The following is a 23,784-nucleotide window of genomic DNA, read 5'->3' on the forward strand; positions in this document are numbered from 1 at the left end:
TGTTAGTATGGAATTTGAATTGTTTCACAATAACTTATTGCTCAGCTGTAGTTTCCTAGGGCAGAAAATTCTAATCTCAAACCTTTTAGAGTCCTCTCTGATTTGGGGTCTCCAGGAATACCTCCTAAGTTTATTTCTCTCAGACATTAGGCACTGCCTATAATACATGGTGGCGCGGGGGGCGGGGGGGGGGAGCATCCAAAGATACCCGGAAGTAAACAATTGAGGGATTTCTGGCTTAGTGGATAAAGTAAGCAATAATAGACCTAAGGTGTTTCTATCGGTGACAGACTCCTTGCAACTCCGAACAACTGACTTATATTTTTGTAACTCGACTTTATCATCTATAAAATGGGGTTAATTTCATCTCATTCCTACTTGCCTCAGAGGCTTAACTAGATAAGCTTCCTTAAAAAAAGGTCTGGTCCTATAATAAATTAGTGACGTTAAAGGTCTAATGTTGCCTATTAAAAGGGTATTTTACTGTGTATTGCAAGGTAACTTCAAAATAAAATATACTCAGTTAAATGAGTAAGGACAGTGACTAAATTTTCCTAAACTACAGATTGACTTCTCTGAGGCCTATTTAAATAAACGATAAAGATGGTACGGCAGCTATTTATTTGCACCTGATAATTTTTAATTGATCCATCTTCCACGTACGCAATGTTACAGGATGGAGATGTGACAGCATACAAAGTGAGGAAAAAAGTTACCGTGCACCAAAAATCTTGTCAAACTTGCTAAGATTTCAAGAAAACTCTTAAAGAACATTTTATAGTTCTGCATTTCGCCCTTGCGTAGCAATTTATGAACATTAACTCGTCTCTTACACTTTCTCCCTCTCAGACCAAGGACGCATAAATAATATTTATCAGGGGTTTGTCCTTAGTCACAGTCCCTCAGAGAGGCCCAGTTTCACCTACACTGCGTGGGAGGCTGGGCAGCAGCCCCACGCTTCCTGTCAAGGATTCCTGGGGCTAAAGCCTGAACGTGGTCTCGCCTCTTTCTTCTTTATGCTAATTCTGCCCTTCAAGCCCTCTCCGCGGGCGTCTGAAGGCCAAGGTGAGACCCTCCCGGGAGATGAAAGGCCTATTGCCTCCCGAGACTTGCGGGCGGAACGAGGGCGGGAGGAGAGGGTGACAGGGTGGTAGCTGAACCGGTAACGACGCTTAGGGCCCTAAGTTGGAGTTGATGCAGGCCCTACGGGGTTCTAGCCCCGCCTGAGCCTAGCTCCAGCCTTCAAAGCCCAACGAGGGGTAAATCCTCCTAGGGGCGCCACGGGCGGTGAGTGGAGGAAGTGCGGGCAAAGAGGCCACAGGCAGCCCCCTCCTCAGACGCGCCTCAAGGCCTGGGCCGTGGGCTGTTGACGCGCCAACGGCGGAGAAGGCGCGCGCACGCGCAAGAGGGGGGCGGAGGGAGCGCGCTCCGTGCCCGCCGCCGCGGCAACTGAAACGGAGGGACGCGAGGGCGGAGGGCGCGAGCCACGGGGGGAGGATGGGGGAGAGATGGTGGGTAACGCGGAGCGCGCGCTGACGTCGCTCGGAGTCACGCACGGAGCGCCGGGTTACGCGCCGACGTCTGGCTGCCACGACTTGCCGTCTGCGGCGGCGGCGAGCGGATCCCGCAGGGGAAGGAGGAGGAGGAGGGAGAGCCAAGGGGGCTGTGAGTGAGCGGGAGAAGCAGGGTGTGAGCCGGACTTGCCCGCGGGAGGGAGAACGAGGGAGAGCCGAGCCAGCCATCCGAGCCGCCTCCTCCTCCTCCCCTCGGCGTCCCGCCCCCGCCTGCCAGCCCGCCCTCCTTCCTCCTCAGCCGGCAGAGCCCGAGTGAGGCGCCGCTCGGCTCGCGCCGCTGTCCAGGACAGGTGTGCGCGCGCGCGCCCTCCTCCCCCTCCTCCCCTCCCCCTTTCCTCGCGCCAGCCTAGCGCCTGCCTAGCGCGCGCCCTCCCTCCCTCCAGCCCGCGCCCTCCCTCACCTGCGGCAGGACAGCGCCCGCCCGCCCGGGTAAGCCCCTCGCGACCTTCCCTGCTGCCACTGCCACAACTGGAGGTGCCGCCTACCCCGTCCCCTCTAATTGCCTTCTTATGCCCCAGGAATAATTACTGTACCATTGTAGACATCCTAGCACCCTCCCTCCGGGGACTCTGGCAGTGCAGCAACATCCCCCCCACCCCCGTAGCGCACGAAAGAACGAACGAACTCCCACCTCCAAAAAAGAAAATATCACACGCCCCTTAAGAAAAAAAAAAAAAAAAAAAAAGACAATCCTACCTCCGCAGACGCTTGTAGACCACCAATGGTGCCGTTTGCTTAGCAATTCCTAAGCCCCATTTCCCCAGGCCACCTTCGCCCCGGGCCTGGGACAGTGCGCCAAATGTGGCCGACACTCCCTGCACAGCAACCCTGGCAGGAGGGGAGAGGAAGGAGGGTTCTAGGCTTCACTACCAACCCCTCCTCTTCTCTGTTCAACCCCCACCCCCGCAATGCATACACCCGCCCAGGATGCGTTGTAAAAATAAAAAATAATACATTGGTGCTGACATCGCAGATGAAGGCAGGCCCAAGGATGGGTGGCCCGAACAAGGCATTTTTGCTGCCCCACGGAGCTAGGTCAGCTCAACAGTCTTCTCTGCCTTTGTTCGGGGGCAAAAGGAACGGATGCGAAGCTGGAGGGTCTTCCCTCTGAGTGACAGTGGGTTTCGGAGGCGGCTGAGATGTCTGTAGAAGGGACCCCCACAAATATATCTGCCTTGATTCTGAACTTGGGTAGAGAAAGGCCCAAGTCCGGATAGGGGAACTTTTTTTTGGCTCGTTGCTGTCTACCCCTGATTTAATGCCACTTCATTTCCGCTGTCTGTGAGGGACCCTCTTAGGGGTTCTAATTCGTTCTGTCGGGCCAGGTGCTTTTGGAGAGCTTTTTGGCAGCGGTGCCAATGCTTGTGTCCCGTGTCCTTGGAAGGGAGGTCCCAGTGCTTTACAATAGATGGAATTTGGTTTGACATCTTTTAGTAGACTATCAGAGGAGAAAAGGATTTTATTATTATTATTATTACTTCAAGACCCCCACTGCTTCCAGCCCAAACTGACGTTTGCGAATTGCGGCTTTGAAAATTGGAGTGTTGACTAGAGTGTGGAGAGTTGCTGATTTCATTCCTTTGGGTACTAGTAAAACCTTTTAAGTATCAGCCGGGAGAGAGTGAGCTATTGACATTTGCATCGGTTCTGTTTGGGCCTTTTGGGTACATAAAATGTCGGGTTCTCGGAATCTTTGATCGAATTTAGAATGTGTGCTACGTTTATTTAACTCTTTTGCAAATGCTTAAAATGAAAACATTTTGTGAAGTGCGAGGATTCTATCACATGGATTGTTCTCTTCAGGTTTTGAATGTTTAATTCATATCTTTAAACATTAAAATAGCATTGGAGAGGCATAATTTCAAAGATTAGGTGAGCTATAGAAGGACGATATGCTTTTTAAAAAAAATGATTGATGAAATACTATTACTATTTGTCTTTGTTGTTGTTAAACGTTAACATTTACTTTACCCTTCATTATCCTGGTAGTTGGCCCTGAGAAGAAATGGGTAATTCCTCCACTTTGAACACTTGCAGTACATTATTCCAGTTAGTTTTAATGATTTGGGTATTGAAGATAATTGTCTAGTTTAAGACAGGCATTTAACCTAAGTAGCACTTGAAAATACAATTTCTAATGTTCTTGCTTCTCTTTTATTTTGGAAATCTGTGCTATTAATCAGCATATTGTTTCTGTTGGGAACTCCATAATCAAAAGGGTTTATTACCCAGAGGTAGATCCCCTCCCTCCAAGTTTATTTTATAAATGTGTGTGTTAATTTTCACTTTTAAAGACTAAAGCTGAATTAGATTATTTCAGAATCACCCGTAGTTCAGGCTGAGGAAGACTGAGGCTTTTTTCCTTCTTGTTCTGCCTAATGTTTGTTTCACTTGTGAACAGTTTTTGTTGGTGAGAGTTTGTTAACGACATAGAGATAGTGGGATTAAAAATAAAGCAATCTCTGTTCTCTTCAAAATGTGTGTGTAGTATTAATAAAAGAGCACAAGAAATCTAAAGATATTTATCAGATTTTTTAAAGTAAGCAAACTTCGAGTAGAAAGGGAATATTTTTTGACGATTTTTAATTAACACCTATATTTTGCGGCATATTAATATATTTCGTTTCCCCTTTGCCTTTCCTACATTGAATTGAAATCATCAGTTTAATTTTACAACTGTTTGTTTCAAAATAACAAATTCAAAAAGCTAGACACTAGAACTGACTTTTCATTTACTAAGTATATTATTTAGGTAATTAGCAAATGGCTAGAAGTCTTTTCACATCTACAGATTTTCTAATGGAGTTTCAATGTTAGGATGCAAATCTAACTTTGAAATTCTTTTTAAGGTTCTAAACTTTTTAAGACTTTCCTCTGAGTCAATATTCATTCTTCCCAGACTGCCTTTTAAGGCTACTGTGTTCTGTAGCCTAAGGAAAGCCGCCTTTCACCACCATGCTCTCCCTAGTCTGACCAAAGCCCCACAGTTACAGGCTTATCCTGAAATTAACTTTTTGAGTAGTGAAAATGTACCAAATATCCAGTTTATCATTGAATCATTTTGGAAAAGCCATTGCTAACCTTGTTTATCTTTTAGATACATTTGTAAAATAGGGGAGAAACTGGTATATAATGACAGAAATTTTATACATATATAACAAATAGTGTAACATAGTAAGTGCATATTTATGTGGAGAGATGCAGGTCTCAGTCATTTGCTGATTTGGGCTTAAAATTCCCAGTGTAAGCATGCAAATGATATTTAACTTGTGTTTTGTCTAGAAACTTCATCAGTTGCCTCTGCGCTGGGAAACTAAGAACTCAGTTTCTGGTGACAGACACCTTTTCAGAAAATCAGGGAGTTCCCAAACTCAAACCGCTTCAGAACCCCTGGATGTAGATGTTTGGAACAGAGGGCAAGAAATTTAGACTCTAAAGTTGGTCCAAGAAGATGGGCAGTTTTAAACCCTAGTTTTCTGTCCTGGAGGAAGCAGTCATTAGTGTGAAAGAATGGCAGGGACCGGCAAGGCGCGCGCTCCTTCTTTGCAATCCTATTGGGCTTCTTGCTGCTGTGAGCTCTCTTGAAGGGGCAAGGGCTTGGTTCTGCACAAGGTAAACCCCAGAAGAAGAGCAGCGGCTCTTCTAGATCAGACTTAAACCGATCTTAGCCTCATTTTACAGCTGGGAATGTAATACCCCGCCCTGCCGTGTGTGGAGACCCTGCCACTCAGCCTTTCGGTCCCAGTTTGGGGCCAGGGTCTATCCAGGGTCCTGATCGCTACTGTGTGAGCCTGGAGGAGCCACTGCTTTTTCTCACTTGAAAATTTGCGCGGTCTGAAGTTCGCCAACAGTTCTTCTCTCCCCTTCCCTGCAGACTTGGGGACAAGGGAGGGAGTTCAGAAAAATCAGCACTAAAAGGGTACCACGTGATACTGGAAGATGCCCCCCCCCCCCCAGCTAAGGAGAAGTTTTTTATGGGGCCCAAAGTCTGGATTTCTGTCTCTCAGAATGGGCCTCCCCTTCAGGGAACCATTTCAGGGACCACTGGACAGGTGGGTGGTTCTGGGGCTGGTTCCCGCAGGACTACTCGAGTTTGCTTTTTGGTAGCCATCGTGCTTTGCCCTGTTTCTTGCTCTTTAGCGGGAAGTAGCTAACATCAACCCAGAACCAAAGGAATTAATACTGGGAAGAACGGGGTCCTTGCTAAGAGAAAAGGGAAGATGTGAATACTTAGCAGGCAGGTTTGCCTAGGTGATGAAAGGATATATTCGGGGGCTTTGAGGGCTCAGGCATTGACAAGGCTTATGTACTAGACTGGTCTGGGTTTCTTGATCATTACTTGATCTACCCCTTTCTTTTCTAGGAAGCTTGTGCAACCATGTACTCAGCTGTCTCTGGGGCTGAATGAGGGACGCAAGACTCCCTACTTTGGGGATTGAGGGATATTCAGTGGGAATGGAGCCCACAGATGGGACAGACACTCTTCTAAGGATGGAGGCAGCAATCCATGCTTGAGAAAGCCAGGAGTAAGGCTCTGAGGTCTGTATCCTGAGCCCCCTGCAGAAGGTGATAAGGAGAATGTAGGGGGATTGGCAGGGGTTCCCCTGGAGATAGGCCTTAGCTTTCCCTCAACTGTTAGAACTACAGACTGCAGGGAGGGAGTATGAGCATTTGCTATATATCTAGGAGAAGGAAAACAGGCCCCAGATTATGCCTTAGATCTAGGAAGATAGAATTCATTTATTTCCGAGCCCCTTTCCGAGACCAGACACCCCCTTTAGCTGTCACTGTCCGAAGATTCATTGGTTAATTCGTGGTTGGTAACCTAGCTGTCACCTAAAAACCATTAATCACTTAATGTTTTACTTTTTGAGAGGTGGGGGCTCTCCTGACACTTAAGAGTTTCTGGGAGGTGGGGTAAAAGGGGCGAGCGAACCTGCGTTAATGAAACCCGTAAGGAACTGCGTTTCCCAGGAAATTCCTGACATTTTTAGCTCGTGAATTTCCTAAATCTTGCTTGGTTTTCTCCTCCATTCTGGGTCCTTCCAGAGGGGAAGAAGAGTGGGTTGGGGGCTGAAGGCTCGGCGGGGCCTGGTTCATCTGCAGAGCTGGCCGGCAACCCAGGTTGGGCTCAGCCTTGAGCAGGGTGCCCCCCTTCCCCAAATCTCGGAAGGAGGAGGGGGAGGCAGGCAGGCAGTTGTGGTCCCAAAGGGGGCCGGTTGATGGTTTTTGGATGAGTGTGGGGTTTCTTTTTGATTGTTGCTTGGGGGGAAGGGCAGAGACAACGCGAACAGGCACTGCGGGCACCCCGGCCCTGGTGCGGCTGCCGTCCTCTGCTCGGCTCCCCCCCGCCGGTGAGTGCGCCCGCCCGCCCGCCCGCCCGACTGTGCGGGGCTGCGGTTGGGGGGAGGGGGGAGCGGGATCATCTGAGGCCAGAGCCGCTGCCGTGCGCGGGGAGGGGGAGCGGCGGGAGCGAGGGGAGGGACGGGCTAGGTGTCTGCTGCTCCGCGCCACTGCTGCCGGCGCCCCGTCCTCATCCCAGGCAGCCCCTTCTGCAGCTAAGGGTTACCGCCGCACCACCTCTCCTGTTCCTTGCCCGCCTCTGCGGCCAGGGCTCTGCGGTAGGAGACAACCCAGCCGGGCAGTGGGTGGGCCTGTCTGGGTTTGGGTTTGGGTCTGGCTGGGGCCCACAGGAAAGGAGGTGGCCGTGACTCGGTGTCCCCTCTCTGCAGCGGGCTCAGTTGCGCTTCACAGGCCCTTCCCCCCACATCCTCTCTTTGGGGTCACTGGAAAGCAGAGCTCAGGCCTGCACCCTGTGCTTAGTATGGCAGTCCCCTTCTCACCCCTGGTCCCCCAACTCCCTGGGCCGAGGCCGCTCAGGGTCTGGCCAACAGCGACAGCCACAGTGGTGGTGGCGGCAGCAGCTGCGACGCGGCGCGTCCCACACACCCCCCCCCCCCCCCAGCCAGGGGTGTGGGGTGAGGGCCGGCGGGTGGGCGCCGCCTGGCGGGCGGGCGGGCAGGGGGCTGGCATCAGGGAGGGGGCGCATGTCACGTGCCGGCGGGCGGGTGGGCGCGTACAGTAGGGCGCCCTGCTACTGTACTGGGGAGTCAGTGCCCTGTTACCGGGTCTCGTCTCTCCCGCAGATCTCGCGAGAGTGGCTGACTGGCTGTGGGGGTTGCGGCGGCAGCAGGCGGAGCCGGGGAGGGAAAGCAGCGGCGGCTGAGGCGACTGAGGCGGCGGGCGGAGCGGCAGGCGGCGGCGGCGGCGCGGCGGCGGAGCGCAGCATCATGGCGGACCGAGACAGCGGCAGCGAGCAGGGTGGTGCGGCGCTGGGCTCGGGCGGCTCCCTGGGGCACCCGGGCTCGGGCTCGGGCTCCGGCGGGGGCGGTGGTGGCGGCGGGGGCGGCGGCGGCAGTGGCGGCGGCGGCGGCGGGGCCCCGGGGGGGCTGCAGCACGAGACGCAGGAGCTGGCCTCCAAGCGGGTGGACATCCAGAACAAGCGCTTCTACCTGGACGTGAAACAGAACGCCAAGGGCCGCTTCCTGAAGATCGCTGAGGTGGGCGCGGGCGGCAACAAGAGCCGCCTCACTCTCTCCATGTCAGTGGCCGTGGAGTTCCGCGACTACCTGGGCGACTTCATCGAGCACTACGCGCAGCTGGGCCCCAGCCAGCCGCCCGACCTGGCCCAGGCGCAGGACGAGCCGCGCCGGGCGCTCAAGAGCGAGTTCCTGGTGCGCGAGAACCGCAAGTACTACATGGATCTCAAGGAGAACCAGCGCGGCCGCTTCCTGCGCATCCGCCAGACGGTCAACCGGGGGCCCGGCCTGGGCTCCACGCAGGGCCAGACCATTGCGCTGCCCGCACAGGGGCTCATCGAGTTCCGCGACGCTCTGGCCAAGCTCATCGATGACTACGGAGTGGAGGAGGAGCCGGCCGAGCTGCCCGAGGGCACCTCCTTGACTGTGGACAACAAGCGCTTCTTCTTCGATGTGGGCTCCAACAAGTACGGCGTGTTTATGCGAGTGAGCGAGGTGAAGCCCACCTACCGCAACTCCATCACCGTGCCCTACAAGGTGTGGGCCAAGTTCGGACACACCTTCTGCAAGTACTCGGAGGAGATGAAGAAGATTCAAGAGAAGCAGAGGGAGAAGCGAGCTGCCTGTGAGCAGCTCCACCAGCAGCAGCAGCAGCAGCAGGAGGAGACCGCCGCTGCCACCCTGTTGCTGCAGGGTGAGGAAGAAGGGGAAGAAGATTGATCAAACTGAATGGAAAAAACCCACACACACATGCATACACACACACACACAGCCACACACAGAAAATATACTGTAAAGAAAGAGAGAAAATAAAAAGTAAAAAAGTAAAAAAAAAAAAAAAAAAAAAAAAAAAGAAATAACTGTTAACTCCAAGGGAGCACCACCCACAGAACCTCCACCAACTGACAGTTTCTCTTCTTGACTTGCCACCCATCGCTGGATGTTGTCCACTTTATCCACCATATAAAACAGTAAGCAGCTGCTAAAAACAAAAAAACAAAAAAAAATACAAAAAGTAATAACATTATATGAACTGTGTTTCCTACTTGATTAAAAAATATAAAGAACTGAGTGTTTATTTCCCTAATTAACCAAGAACTTTTGTACACGTTTAAGCTATTATTATTAAAAGTGTTTGCAAAATGGTCAAGATTATAATATTGCTGAATTATATAAAAGTCCTTTTCATGTTGAGCTAACATTTGACTTTAGCACAAAAAAGAGATATTTTAGAACACGTAAAATAATATTTTTAGTTTTTCTCATTTTGTTACCAAATTTCAAACCTTACATGGAGGTTATTATAGTATATTTGACACCCTATATACCTGTGATTAGAGATGTGTATATATATGAGGGCTAGGCATGCTGTGTGTCTGAGCTTTGTCTAAATGTTATGCAGAAGTTTGTAGAGTTAAAGGTACGTAGGTTTAATTCATGCAAGGTAAACAATAAGTGCTCTCTTTTATACAATATGCATTGCATCTGGACCTTAAACATATAAAAATGGTCAGTGAAACTTCTGTGAACATGAAGAAATTATTAAAAAAGGCATTTAAATGAAATTTGCTAAGTTGTGATTTTTACGGTTGGAACCAAAGTTATTCAAATAGTAAAAGGAAAAAGAGATAGAAAGATAAAGGAAATCTCCCATAATATTTTTCTGCATCTGTTTGCTTTGACTGAGTAGGTGTTTTGTCATTATTGTGTATATGAGATGTATCGTTCATAATATATTTTTTTTATTATGTGTAGAAAGATTTTAAAAACTTAACTAACGTGCAGCAATTTCCAGTGAACCTGTACTTGGACATCAGGTAGCGAGTCTATTTGTGGTCACTAGCACTGTCTCCTAAACTAGTAAGAGGTCTGAAGCTATTCTTTGATTTTTGCCAGTGCTATTAACTTATGTAGACCTGTTAAAAAGCAGAGCAACACAATTATAGTTATCCTACTGAGCCATGGATTCTGAGTTTCATTTTAAAAGTGAAAGACAAGTTGGTATGTGTAAAGGATTTCCATGTAGCTGTGGTGCTAGTTATTACTGGCTACATTATATGCTAAATGTATTTGTGTTCCCCAAGTGTATAAGCCTTCTATCAAAAGTATGTCCTATAACTCATATATTCAAGGTGTAGGGTATGAAAATGCAAAGCTTAGGAGAGCACTTTACCAAGCTGGTGTCCTCCAAACTGAAATTGTTTGTAACGATAGTCTTTTACAGGTTTTCATTTAAAGATGTTTGTGTGCTTTTAATTGACAACTAACTTCTTGCTGCTGTATAGTAAAATATTAATATATTTTTATCATTAAACTGCTGCATGACTATCATCTTTGAGTGAAGAGAAAATGTTATAAAAAAAGATGCCTTAAACAGTACATTTTGGTTTGGAATTCTGTAGAAAGTATTTTGGTTAAAAAAAAAAAAAAAGGATCTTGTCTGATATAGAGAGTTCTGGGGATGGAATTGTTTCTTGGCAAATCCAGCCATATAGATCTTACTGCTGTATGTAGAAGACACCACCTGTAGGAGCTGGAAGGTATCAGTGCTTCTCACATTGTAAAGCATTGGCCTAGGAAGGTGAAACAGTTGTCTTTTTGAAGGATTTTTTTTTTTTCTGCTGGTTCTTTGGGTTTTGATTTGATATTTTAAGCTCCCTGGTTGAGTGTGTTGTCTTTGTTTTTGAGATCTACTGTATGTGTTGAATAACAAGCTATTTCCATTGTACTGTGCATTTTCCCATTAAATTGTTTGCTTTTAATATTCATACAATGTTAAATATGAGGTGACCGTACAATAGTTAGGAATTTCTTTACTTACAAAAATCACTGGAAATGATTAAATTGCTTTTCCCCTTCCCCCAAGGTGCATTTTTCTTATTTCCATATAGTAAAGTTGAGCTTTTACAGTGCATAATGTGACATTTGGAATGCTTATCAACTGCATGTAAACATTAATAACCTGCACTTTTTTGTCTTAAGGTTTGTTGAGCTGTTTTGTTCACTGTACTTTTACTGTGATATGGAAAAGACTGCATTCTCTGTGCTGTTACTAGTTAGGAAAGAGAATTGCTTTGATTTTGTCTCTTGTTTACTATAGCTTTTTAAAGTTAAGCCTTGTACTACAGGTTGTTGGAGTACGCCTAGATCAGTGTTTCATAGTAGCCAGCAATAAGTAGTGCAAGTCAACAAAAACACAGCAAACTTAGGCAAAGTGTCCTTTCTTTGAGATGCGAGTTCTTTCATGAGGTTTTCTTTAGGGTCAGAGTTACCTTAAAGTGAAGCCTTTCTTACCTACAGACTTCAGATTCTGCTTGGAATCCTACCGGATCAATAAGCACATGTATTGTGCAATTGTCTTTACACTTTAACAGTTAAACACAATCTTACTAAGATTTTGAAACCAGTGTCTGATTTATGGTCAGTGGGTTTAAAAAGAAATCCACATGCAAATCTTTTAAGACTTAAGAGATGATCTTAGAAAAGACTAAGTGACTGTAAAGATGCTCTTTTTTGCATCTCACTTTACCTCCCAAGCACCCTCCCAACCCTCCCTTCCCTCTACTGTTTCATCCTTTCCTCACCCTTCCTCCCAGGTGCTCGGTACTTTACCAAGGTTCTATATCTCAGTGTTTTATGTTGGAGTTTTTCCTTGTTTTTATTTTACTAGTTGGTAAACCCTGTTTGTGCTGAAATGAAAAAGGAGATGGTATATTTGACCATATGTGTTATTCATAGAAGACAGTATGATCAAATGTGCCAAAAACAAGCAAACAAAACTTAATTCCTGACAAGTATGCCTTATTTTTAATGATCTGCTTTGTCTTACGATTAAGGTCCAAGAGCTTGGTTAAACTATATTATTTGCCTAAGTATAAAAGAAAACTTGAAATGCATTGCAATATTGACATTCTTTAAAATGAGAGACACTGTCAAGTAATTTAATCTGAGATCAGCCACCAGATTTGAAATGCCCATATATGTGTGTGTGTTTGGTGTTGTTCGTTTTTTTTTCTTTTAAATCACCAAATCTTTTTTTAAGCTACTTTTTATTTGTGCCTCCTATTTATCATGCTGATGTTAGAAGCAGCAGTCATCCAGCCACAGAGGGAGCTAAAGTTAACTATCCAGAACTGTAGAAATCATTATACATGCCTTTGACAACAAAGGAAGTTCATAAGAAAAGCCATGTCGGCTTTTCCTCTACTAGATACAGATTGAAGGTAGATGAATATTTGCCAAATGGAAAGGAGAGACAATGTGAGTCAGGAAAGACAAACTTTCCCAGCTTCCTAAAAGCCATGGAGAGTAGAAACCAAAACCAACAGGGAAATAAAAACCTTGAAAGTCTCACTTTCTAGTCCCATGCAGGGGTTGAAATTTGACTCAAAGTGGAAAATATATTGATAGGTTTTTTTATGTCTTCACTTCTAGAGATGGATAACTATTCCAATTTGATTTTTCAGGTAATGGAGAAAGCTGCTAGTAATTTTAACCCCTGCCTAAAGAAGACAGATAATTTCATTTGGGAGCAAATACTTATTGCCTTGAAAAATAGCACTGTAATAGCCTATGATAATTAGTTGTAGAATAACCTTTATCCCTTTTAAACTATGCAAATTATTAAATAAGTGTAAATTAGGACTCAATTAAAGATAGTTGATTATATTGCAATCAGATGGCATTCACAAACTTAACTGGAGCATATACAAATGAAATCTATTAGTCTAAGAGTTTTGTATGCTAACAGAAAAATATAATTTAGCTACCTATTCTAAAAATGGTGAATATTATTAATATTGTATAATAGGACTGGGAAGACTGCCTCCTTTTTTGAAGAGAGAGAGATTAAGGATTTTTATAATTGTTTTTCATCAAATTTTAATATTTTTGTCAAATTTTTAGGTATTTAATTTGTAAAACAGTTTGCTTTGTACTGGCATACAGAAAATAGGGTATTGATTTTAAACTTTTTGAAGCCAAGTGATCAAGTACATTTGTAATAAAAGTCAATGGATCTATATCAGTTGTACTCACTGTTTTCATTTCTTCTTATTATTACTATAGGAATGCTATACTTTTTCTGCAGGAACACTGTACTAAATTTGGGTGGAAGGGAGGGGAAGAGATAAGTCCGTTGATAATGAGAATCTGGGTGGGTAACCATGGCCCAAGCACTTTATATAATGTTTAAGTCAATTCAGATTTGGTATATTAAAAAAGATGCGTATGTCAATTTTTTTCTTCCTGTTTTCGTATGAAACTTGATGTTTGTGGGGGTTATCTCATTCATTGTTTCCGTGCTTTAACATTTTGCATTTGGCACTGTTGAAACTTTCTAAACATATTTTTCTTTTATGACATTTTGGGTTATATGCCAGCCATGGTGAACCCACCATGGGCATGATTGTTATTTCTGTCTCCCACACATGGTTCTCACCCTCTTTTCTTCAATATTCCCACTCATTTTTTCATATTTTACACACACACACACACACACACACACACATTTCCAGATGATTTTAGAATGGAGATTTCTGAGATTGTTGCTGTAGTTGTTTTCATAGCTCCACAATTCATTTTATTTTACATGTGAACGTATTTTTAATATTTTTCCCCACTAAAAAAATGAGATACCAAATCTAATGACTTTTTTCCCTTTTCTGAGTTTCTCAGTATCAGAATGAGATCCTGCTTTCTATGTAAAAGGATGCTAAAAAAGAAAAGGGAATCTTCAGCAATTTAGGTTTGGAACAATTGGTGATAACTCTGAGTATAACGTTTATAGCTGAATATTCTTAAATTTGAATATCTTAATAATTTAGAGTGATAAATACTTTTTCCTGAGAGTGGAATGAATAGGAAAAAGAATTTATTAGAATTGCTTAGGTGAGCAAATTCACTGAAGTTATTTGTGTAAAGTTTTCTGTTAAAGTTTATCCACTTCTAAATCAAATTATAATATTTCTGGGTTTTTTTAAATTGCAAGTTAACTGAATTTAGACCATTTGTAATGGAGTACACTATAAAACTAAAATGATCACTGCTATTAAAATTACTCTTTTCACCCAGCTGCATTAATTACCATAGAGAATTTGCAGTATATTTTTAAGAAAACCTGATTTCAATATTTGGGGAGTTATTTGATCATAAAAACCTAAATTTAAGGCCTAGGCCATTTGACAGGCTCTTTTCAAACAGAAATTTCATTATTACGGGTTAAGTGAAGATCATCTAAACTAGCATTATCATGTCAGGTAGAATTCCATAATGCAAAAACGACCAAGTGAAAAGTAAAAGATATGATTGGTTTCAAGCCAACAATTTGTCATCTTACAGCTGCTAAACTGACTACCAAGTTTTGATGTTGAATGGTCTAGGCAATTTATGTCTTTAGGAAAGCTGAGTATGGCGTGGGTTGGTTGTTAGAAACATTTTTCTTAAAAAAAAAATATCATAGTTACTCATGTATTTTTATTTTGTCCCCATATTATGTTTGGTATTTGTTTTCTTTTTCTTTTTTTTCCCTGATGTGCTTTGCTTTTGTGGAAAATTGTCTTGTTTGATAGGTAGAAACATGGTGGTGATCCTCTATGTAAAATAAAGTTAATTCTTAAGGACCAGAAATATTTTACTCACTTTGGAATTGCAAGGTTTTTGAATTTTCATGAAAGCATACTTTGTTTTGATGACTATTAGCAGTTTGCTTATTAATTAAAATTTTATAGCATTTCATGGGGAAAATTAAGCTAAAAGTTTAATTTTCTTGATTTAGGGTGCACTTTAATAATTCAAGAGGCCTCCAAGTTCAAGGACCAAACCTTTATATTTTGGAATTTTGAGAATCATGGAAGTACTCTTCTTAACATGTGTTTTAGTCTAAACTGGATTAAAACAGAAGGATCCTCAGAGGACTTAAGGTGTCCTTATTGTGAAGTAGCAAACTTATGGGACAGGTGACTTATGTATTCACCTTGACTAGCTCAACCAGTGATGGGCATCAGCTAATGAATTATTAGAAACATGTTGGGATTGGGTCAAGCTCCCATTCAGCTGGAGTGGATTGGCAATTTCCAGTGTAGGTAGTTGTTGATGGCATTTGACCTACCTCCCTACCATATACGTTTGGCTTTTTTTTTCCTCCCATCCTCTTTTTTCCTTGTTTCGCTCTCCTTTATTATCCTTACCATAGGCCTGCCAGTGACACTCAAACTTACCCCTTTAAGAGGGAAGTAAAGAAATTGCTGGCTCCTGCCTTAGAACATAGCTAACTGATCCCAGAAAGATTTCTGTATAATGAAGTAATTGGGCAGTTTTTCTGAGTGCTGTTTTCCCCATAGTCTTAAACTGGCAATCTGAAGGGCATTGAAATTGTTAAGAAATTCGTGTATTGAAGAGAGTAAGAAGTATGTGTATTTTAGGTAAGTTACAGGGGGGTGAGATTTACTGGTTTGGAGATTTGAGAGCAGAAAGGGAAGAACCGTTCAATGTGTTCATGAATGGGAGTGTGAGAGTTATTTATATAAGGGAATGGTTTGGAGGTAAAGTGGGAGAAATTTTTATTGGGAGGTAGGAAAAGATACTAAGGTGGAGTCTTAAATGAGCGTTGTTTGCTAAGGACAATGAAGTTGATCTTCACTAATGAAGTTTCAATAAAGCCGGAGAAAATGGGTCCCTTGTTGGTTATGAGAAAGCTGTTGGTCGGTAGCTAGATATGATGATGATGCATTATACAATCTGCTTTCAGGTGTAGGATATTTGCTTTTCTGGTCAAATTAAGTAGCACAATTGTGGAATGACAGCTTTTCTGGTCAAAGCATGTTGGTACTGGGGACTTACTATTTTGAGGGAAAGAAGATAAGAAAATTTCAAACTTTTCCACTTATCATTTTTAAACTATCAGAAATATTTATTATACAGATTATTTTTCTGGGCTCATGTTTCAGTGTAGTTTAGCTTTACTTTTCAAAATGGTCCTTAGATCAAATCATTTGATTTTACAGTTCACAAAGATCCATATCATACCTTGATTTTATAGAATCTTGAGCCTTTGGTCCACATTAATTTCTTACAAGAGAGTAAACCAGGTAAAAACAGTAAACTGCAACTTTAGGTATCTTTTTCATTTCTTTTACATTTGCAGTCCCGTCATTTACGACTGTGGATCTTATGAGACCCTCAATAATACTATATTTCTGAAATTAGACAACATACCTCCCAAAACTCAAATTTCTGTTTGTATTCCCACTTTCTCTGTTATTTTAAAATTGTAGAATTCCCAAGTGTTCAGTGGTGGCAGATAATATAATTTAGTATATCTTGGAAGTTCCTATGTTCTTTGTAGGGTGAACTGATAGTGTCTAGATTTCTGTTCCCAGTATCCCAGGAACATTTTTAATTATTTAAGATAAAGAATTGCTATAATATTTTGTTTTTTAAATTACATAATTCAAGTGTATTTGGACTCCTTTTTAGTTTAATATGGACTTATTCTCAGTGATTCTGACAGATTATTTCATTTTACCCAAATCTGTATACATTAGTGACAAAATTTCTTAGATAGCTAAAAAAGAGGTTCTGATTTTGTATCTGGAAAGTAACTTTTTTTTTTTTTACAAATGTCAAGTTCATTAACAAAATTATTTTTATTATAATTTATTTTTTAGAATTAACACTTCGTATGCTTTTCCCATCCTACCCATTTTAAATTATGATACAATTACATTCTATAACTTGTTTAAGTCTGTGCAGAGCCTTCTTAAATAGCCCCTCCCTTAGGAATTGTTTTTTTAAAAAGTGAATTCCCAAACCTAGTCAAGAACCAGTGATTTAAATAACTGCCTTTGAAAGGATTCCTTGAGTCTAGTCAATGGAGATAAATGATAGCCCATTTCCATGCTGCATACAGTTGTTAGGGTTTATAAAGTTATCAATATGTAAAAGTGCAAAAGCAGGAAAGATATAAAGTTGCCTATAAAATTTCTAGTTTTCATTATTTGCACTATTTATCTTTGCACTTGATTTTTTGAAAGTTAAGACTAGTCACTTTCACTTTTGTTTCTAGTCTTTTCTAATTTCTTACAGAATTGTTTTCAATATCCCACCCAAAGCAAAACTTATATGCAATTAAATATGCTTTATAAGTCCGAGAAAATATTTCTTAGTGTTAGCTATGTAGAACAAAAATTTTTTTTGATAAAAATTTTTAATATGGGCCTTTATTTGCCAATATAATCCTTTGTAAATGTGAGCTTTATTAAACTATTTAAATAGACAAAGTGAAAGCTTAGGATAGAAAAAAAATATATATATATATGTATATGAAACGATGTCTTTGAGATCCAGCTTCCAGCCTGAGATGGCCTGGTTTTGGAGTGTTGATTTATTTTCACTGAAGTCAATGAGATCTGAGTCTAGCTGGGTATTGGCTTAAAAAGCTGGAAGTGAAGTGGGTGGCAAGTGGCAGCTCCCTCTTTTATGTAGTTTTCCATAATGCTCAAAGAGTTTCATCATGGTCTATATGATATAACTGGGTATTGAAATAATTACATTAAATGAATATTCCTTTTTGGAATTCAAGGTTCACTCACTTTTTGAGGGGGGGAGGGTGGCAAGGGATAAGAGACTTTATTTTAACTAGAAGAATTCTTATAACCTCAAGATGTGCTCTAGGAAGAATAGGAGAACAAAATGTGTACCTGTGAACATATTTTTTGTCTTAGTGAGATTGTGCAACACAGTGTTCAAAATTGCAAAAAAAAAAAAAAAGGTTGATAGTTTTGTCAATAGAACAGAAATGTGTTTTGGCTAAAATTAATTTTTGTAAGTTATTTAATTATTTCATTTTATATTCCCTTCCCGTATCCTTTTGGGCGCTTCATACTTCTAACAAGTGAGAGGCCTCTCTTTAGATCTGGTTTATTTTTGGAATGCCTGAGTGTGTTTCTCTATTGGGGGGGGGGTCGCCACAGGGTGTTGTTTTAATTCTTGACATGCTCTTCTCAGCATGTTTTGGTAGTCATCCTGGATCTCATGTTTGCAAATTCTGTTGATAATTAAGTGATGTATTGACCTCTCTGACATTGTGTGAATGTTTGTGGCTGGCCTTTATTGTAGAACCTTGTGGTTTTGCTTTCAATTGGGATAGAAAGTTAAACTTCCATTGTTCAAATTTTAGGTTTATCTAGTGGAATTGTGCCCGATAGTTGTCTAACTATGGACCAGTTTGGGGGAATGTAGGTTGACAAATGTGTATTTGACTCTAGATAATCCTTTACTCAAAATAGTAAATTAAAGGCTATAGTATTAGAGTTCTCTTAAGTTTTAAGTTGTCAGATCTTTAAATGTGGATGATGATCAGCATTGTGTTTATGAATTTCCTTAGGGAAAAGAGAAAAATTCAGTCTCCAAACCTTTTCTTAGAGACTAAACTTACCATATATGGAAAATGAAAATATTTTAAAAAGTGGCTTTGATTATTTTTTAATGGAGTTTAATCAGCTTAATTAATTATTTTTCCTAGGTTGAAGCACTTATTTCCCAAATTTGAATAAAGGGAAAAGATCAGCAATTTGGCCCCTTTTTTTTGAGGCCATTTTTAGTTTTCTGCCCCCATTTCCCAACCCTAGTATAAGATGAATTACGGGTATCCCTCTAAGTCCCTGTAACCCCTTTTTGAGATCACAGAAACCTTTGATAATCTGATGAAAGTGATGGACCCTCTCCCCAGAAAAAAAAAATGCACATACACAGATAATTTTACATACAACCTCAGGGGCATCACACATCTAAAACCCAAGTTAAGGATCTCTGCTCTAAGTAAACTCTATAGAGAAAATTTTCATGCAATTAATTGATAAAATTAAGAACTAACTATTGGCTTAAAACATTTCAGATTGGAATTATTGTTAGATGGTGGCCCCTACTAGCAAAATGTGACATTGCAACCAGCTTTGTTAGACATCCAGACAGAAGGAAAAAAGCAATGTTCTGAGAGCTACTTATAAGGAGTCAGGGCATCTCTAGATGTGGGAGCCATTCCTGGTTCAAGGCAGGGGTCAGGGTGCCTGACAGCTTCTAGCAGGGTAGAGTTTGATAAACCACAATGCTCAGGATGCCAAGGGGTTAGCCATTATCTTAACCCCTTCCTCACCAAAAGATTTTAGTTTTGTCTATTAGGAAAAAAGATGTCACTGGGGAAAAAAAAAAAAAAAGATTTGCCTTACAACTTTGCTGGAACACATCAGTTTGGTGACGTATGGGACACCAGTATTATTTGTGAGAAGGTACATAAAACCAAAGTAAATTATTCTCTATGTAGAACATTATTTACTAGTATCATTTGTTTGGATGTATTAGCTTTGACAATTTTTACCAGTAAATATTGGTTTTATTTAAAACTGGGAATCCAATTTATAAATAGGATAGTTGTTGTATCTGTCCTTTCCCCTGTGTAAAGAATAGTTTAAAGATTTATGCATACTTTTTACTTTTCTCTCTTGATGCCATGGAGTGGGGTGGGGTGGGGTGGGGTGGGGGGAGATCTTTGAGTCAATAACTGACAAAATGTCTTCTCCAAATTTAAAAATTGAGAAACAGCACTTTAAGTCCTAACTCTACACCATTTTAGTGCATGTATTAGTTTTCATAATGATTTTTGGTGCATGCCTTTGGGCTTCTTCAAAAGTGTACAATAGGAAAGTGTATTTCCTTTCTTAGAAAGGAGATTTTTTTCTACTTTGCAACTTGTGATTACAAAAATCTTCCTCTGTGGGAAGATTAACCATGTATTGAACTACTGAAAAGTATATATTTTTAGATATACAGAAGGAATCTACATGGAGCAGCATTCAGACCTATATAGAAGTCATAGCATTCTGTATAGGACCAAAAAGGAAATAACATTAAACACTTAAACAGACTTTGTTGGGTAGAAATACCTTTAGATCTTGCATTTACTTCCAAAAAGAAAATACCACAGAAGTTTGCTGAAAACTTCTGTTGTTTGAATTTTCTCTGTCAGTGTATTTAGCCCAAATACAACAGCTTTGGGTTAACACATACATAAGAATCAAAAAAACAAAACTAACTAAATAGATCAGTCTGGTTTGTCAATCCAGCTTGACTGAAATAAGTAAACTAATCACTTGGAACATGAAAAACTGTCCAACTCCTCTAAGGTTTTGACAAAATAACCTTGGCTGATGTGGGAAGATTCCCACTTTGATTTCTGACCTGACAGTGAAGATTCATGCTTGACATGATTTCAAACCTGACAGTGTCTGTTTAAGGAGCTATGGTACAGTTTGCTAATTCAATCCCAGATACCTGTTGATTACCTGTGAGATCTAGAGTCCAAAGTAGCCAGCAGCCATATCCCTGAGTGCTCTGTGCCCATCAGATCTCTTAAAGTAAGCAGGGTTGGGACAGGTAACAGCTCAGATGAGTGACCTCAGGTGCCGTGGACAGCCTCAGATTCAAGAATTGTATCTGTTTTCTTGGGAGTCATCACTGAACTAATGTCCCACATGGTGTTACTTACTGTAGATGCTCTCTCTTAGAGGAGGCCCAGAGCACACATCCTAATCGCTTGTGGTACTCAGAGAGGGGGTGCTAACTCTGAGGCCCTGGCCAAATTCCAGTTTAGGGATGTGGGTCTTCTTCTTGCCATTCTAATTGGAAATGTGCATCGCTTCCCATTTTCCCTGTTGACCTCAGTGCAAACTGCATTAGTCTGTTTCTTTGCCCTGGTCCCAAGTAAGATCCTGGTGTGTATTATATGGGCCATGTTTATGCCTTATCTTAATGCACAAGAGTTGAGGAATGAGTGAGCTCCATATCAAAGTGCCCTGTAGTTAGAGGGGAACTCTTGTGATGCTTTGGAGGTGAAATGGGCCCTTTTGGCATAAGTTGGGGAATATGCACTGGCCGGAGGCTTCCAGCCATGAGGTGTGAATTGAAACCTATTTCCCTCTTTTCTTATAGCACGTTGAGAAAATCTGTTGGGTTTTCAGCAGTCAGGGAAGGCCGGAGTTCTGCAGCTTTAATCTGGGTAACTGAGGCTGGTTGGGGCAAGACTTCGGTTAATTAACTGGGTTCTCAGATGCCACAGACTCCGTGAAAAGTCACCATTATTTTCAATGGTTGTGATAGAATTTCCCCCCAGTAGCCATTATTTTAAGATTATATTGCAGAGTTGCTTTATTTGAGCTTTTCATGTATACACAATCCCAAACTGGAAGAAATAATTTAAAAAAAAAAAAAAAGGAATCCTGCTGTGAAAGGTATATATTACTCTAGATTTTTCTTACTGTAAATATTGTAAGATTGTAATACTGTCGATATTTTATTAACCAACAAATGTTAATCTATGTGAATTCAGACTTATTTTAAATGTGCTTCTTATTTACTGTGTGTGGTCCCTGTTGCTGACAGTATTAAGTTATATTCTGATGTAAGATTAACTTTATTAAAGAATGTAAACATTCATGTTTCCTTATGGGAAAACAAATAAAGTATAAAGAAGACAATTCTTTTCATTAAAATATACTGTGTATTTACACTTGCTAGACCCAGCACCACTTATAAATTTAGTACACTGTTCAGAATTTTAGTTAACACGGCTGACATGGTTGTGCTCTGTTTGAAAGTCTAAGAGTAGGTATTGTTGGAATATAAAGTTTGTATTTGTCTGCTGTGAATCATAATCTTGAAATTTCTAATCAAGTTTGTAAAATTTTTATAGTAAAACATTTTAATGACAATTTAAAAATTTACTTCTCTAAAGAATGGTCAAAACAGTATCCTTTCAAAAATAGAATTGTTCTTTAATATCTTTCCAAACTGACTTTGGTTAAATGGACCAGATGTATATTAGTTAAAATTTAGGACAAAGTTGTGATATTCTTTGAGTTTACAAGTTAATCCTTATTGGAAATGTGCCAATTATACAGTAGAATATCATTAATTTGCACTGTTTGGGGACCCCATTAAGAATGCTGAATTTTGCCAACTAAGAAGTAAGCAAATGCAATTTAAAAAGTAAATTTGAGCATTCTGTATTAAATATGTGCAGTTATTATCACATGAAGAAGCGCAGTGTGTCGGGCTGTAATATAACCATACTTGCTGTCATGTTCTCCCATCTCAGTGCTGGGAACTCACCATGTGGAAACCAAGCAAATGTGTTGTGCATCAGCCGGCTTGAGTTTGTTCAATATCAAAGCTGAAACTAGCGAGGTCTGCTGTACTGCTTATTGAAGTATTGTGATTCTTTTAGGCATTGATTCTTACAAAATATATACTGTAACAGTATACTTTGTACAGATTTAAATTTTATTTGAAAAAAATGAAATAAAGTAGGCAAAAAAATAAAGATGTTTATTTTTCATGTGACTATATAAACAGATCAGTCTTTTGTTTCAGTGTCTTTGGGGGAATCTGGTTGCTCTTGCGTTTTTGGGGGGGTTTTGGGGGGTTTTTTGTTTTTTGATCGATGGAAACCATTTTTAGGACTCAGGAACAGGTATACTTGTCTGATCATTAATTGGCTGCAAGCTTTAAGTGTGCTCTCTCGCACTGGAAAACTCTATTTTCTATTTTATTTTAAAACACATTTATTGGGGCGCCTGGGTGGCTTAGTCGTTAAGCGTCTGCCTTCGGCTTAGGTCCTGATCTCAGGGTCCTGGGATCGAACCCCGGGTCAGGCTCCCTGCTCAGTCTGCTTCTCCCATTCCCTCTCCCTCTGCCCCTGCTCCTGTGCTCTCTCTCTCTCACTCTCTCAAATAAATAAAATCTTAAAAAAAAAAAAAAAAAAAGAAAGATAGGCAAGTCATTCACATAAAATCTTTAGAAATAAATAAATGTGTTTTAAGGACATTTGTTTACTTTTTTTAAAGATTTTACTTATTTATTTGACAAAGAGAAACAGCGAGAGAAGGAACACAAGTAGGGGGAGTGGGAGAGGGAGAGGCAGGCTCCCCACCCAGCAGGACCCTGGGATCATGACCTGAGCCAAAAGCAGACGCTTAACCGACTAAGCCACCCAGGTGCCCCTGAGTCAGTTTTTTAAAATTCTCTGATGGTATGATGGTTAACCTAGCCCATCACAATTGAGGAAAAAGAAAAAGTTTTCCCATAAATCATGCCCCTTTCCCATGGAAGGGTTTTTTGTTTTCTTTCGTTTTAAAATTGAAGTTGGTTTAAGGTAGTGGAAGACTTACCAAAGAGTGCATGACAAAACATGAAGAGAATCTTCTACAGAAAATAGAGGTTGTGCTTAAAGATCCTTTCAGAACTGCTTTTCTAGTGAGTGGAGTGGTAGACAGAGAATGAAGTTACCAATGAAAATGTGGCTCAAGTGTGATCCTTCAGAATAGTTTTAATGGGGTCTTTGTACAGAAGATTAGATTATTAGACCAAAAAAATCCCAGTTTTGTCCTCTAATTCAAAAACCAGTGGAGGCCTTATGTGCATAACATTTTCCCCAACCTTTAGAAGTAGAGCTGGAAGTTTTATTTCTGCTTTCTCCTCATTTTATCTTTGCTGATGCTTTCATTTACCTTCAGGCTGGATAGAAGGAGGCTTGGAACAAGTAGTTGCAGGGACAAGGTTCCTGCAAAAGTCACACCATAGAAAATTTTTCAGTGTATTTAAATGTATGTGACTGTGGT

General features: G+C 41.3%; 2 protein-coding genes across 8 annotated transcripts in view; both read left to right on the forward strand.

Annotated features, from left to right (window-relative positions):
- The first annotated feature begins 924 nt into the window (after positions 1-924).
- Positions 925-23,784, forward strand: part of PURA (purine rich element binding protein A) — a 63,328-nt gene continuing 40,468 nt past the window's right edge. Inside the window, exons 1-3 of one of the 7 annotated variants that reach the window (XM_064595985.1) lie at positions 1,550-2,003; positions 5,938-6,113; positions 7,721-8,973. In XM_064595985.1, coding sequence (XP_064452055.1) covers positions 7,865-8,833 — 969 coding nt within the window. In that variant the 5' untranslated portion in view covers positions 1,550-2,003; positions 5,938-6,113; positions 7,721-7,864 and the 3' untranslated portion in view covers positions 8,834-8,973. Of the gene's footprint in view, positions 1,066-1,450; positions 2,004-2,570; positions 6,114-7,085; positions 7,196-7,720; positions 8,974-23,784 lie in introns of those variants that run through there. The other 6 variants (XM_064595986.1, XM_045893589.3, XM_045893606.3 and 3 more) reach the window with 6 other exon arrangements.
- IGIP (IgA inducing protein) lies at positions 13,279-22,361 on the forward strand. The gene has a single exon (XM_064595988.1). It carries the CDS (start codon positions 22,180-22,182, stop codon positions 22,339-22,341), a length of 162 nt encoding a protein of 53 aa, XP_064452058.1. The 5' UTR covers positions 13,279-22,179; the 3' UTR covers positions 22,342-22,361.

The sequence above is a fragment of the Mirounga angustirostris genome, unplaced genomic scaffold (assembly GCF_029215605.1).
Source record: "Mirounga angustirostris isolate CCGP_5_RB_7025 unplaced genomic scaffold, mMirAng1.0.hap1 SCAF_7, whole genome shotgun sequence".
NCBI lineage: Eukaryota > Metazoa > Chordata > Mammalia > Carnivora > Phocidae > Mirounga > Mirounga angustirostris.

Coding starts and splice junctions, on each gene's coding strand:
- IGIP (XM_064595988.1), top strand. CDS start 22,180: ATGTGCAGTTATTATCACATGAAGAAGCGCAGTGTGTCGGGCTGTAAT.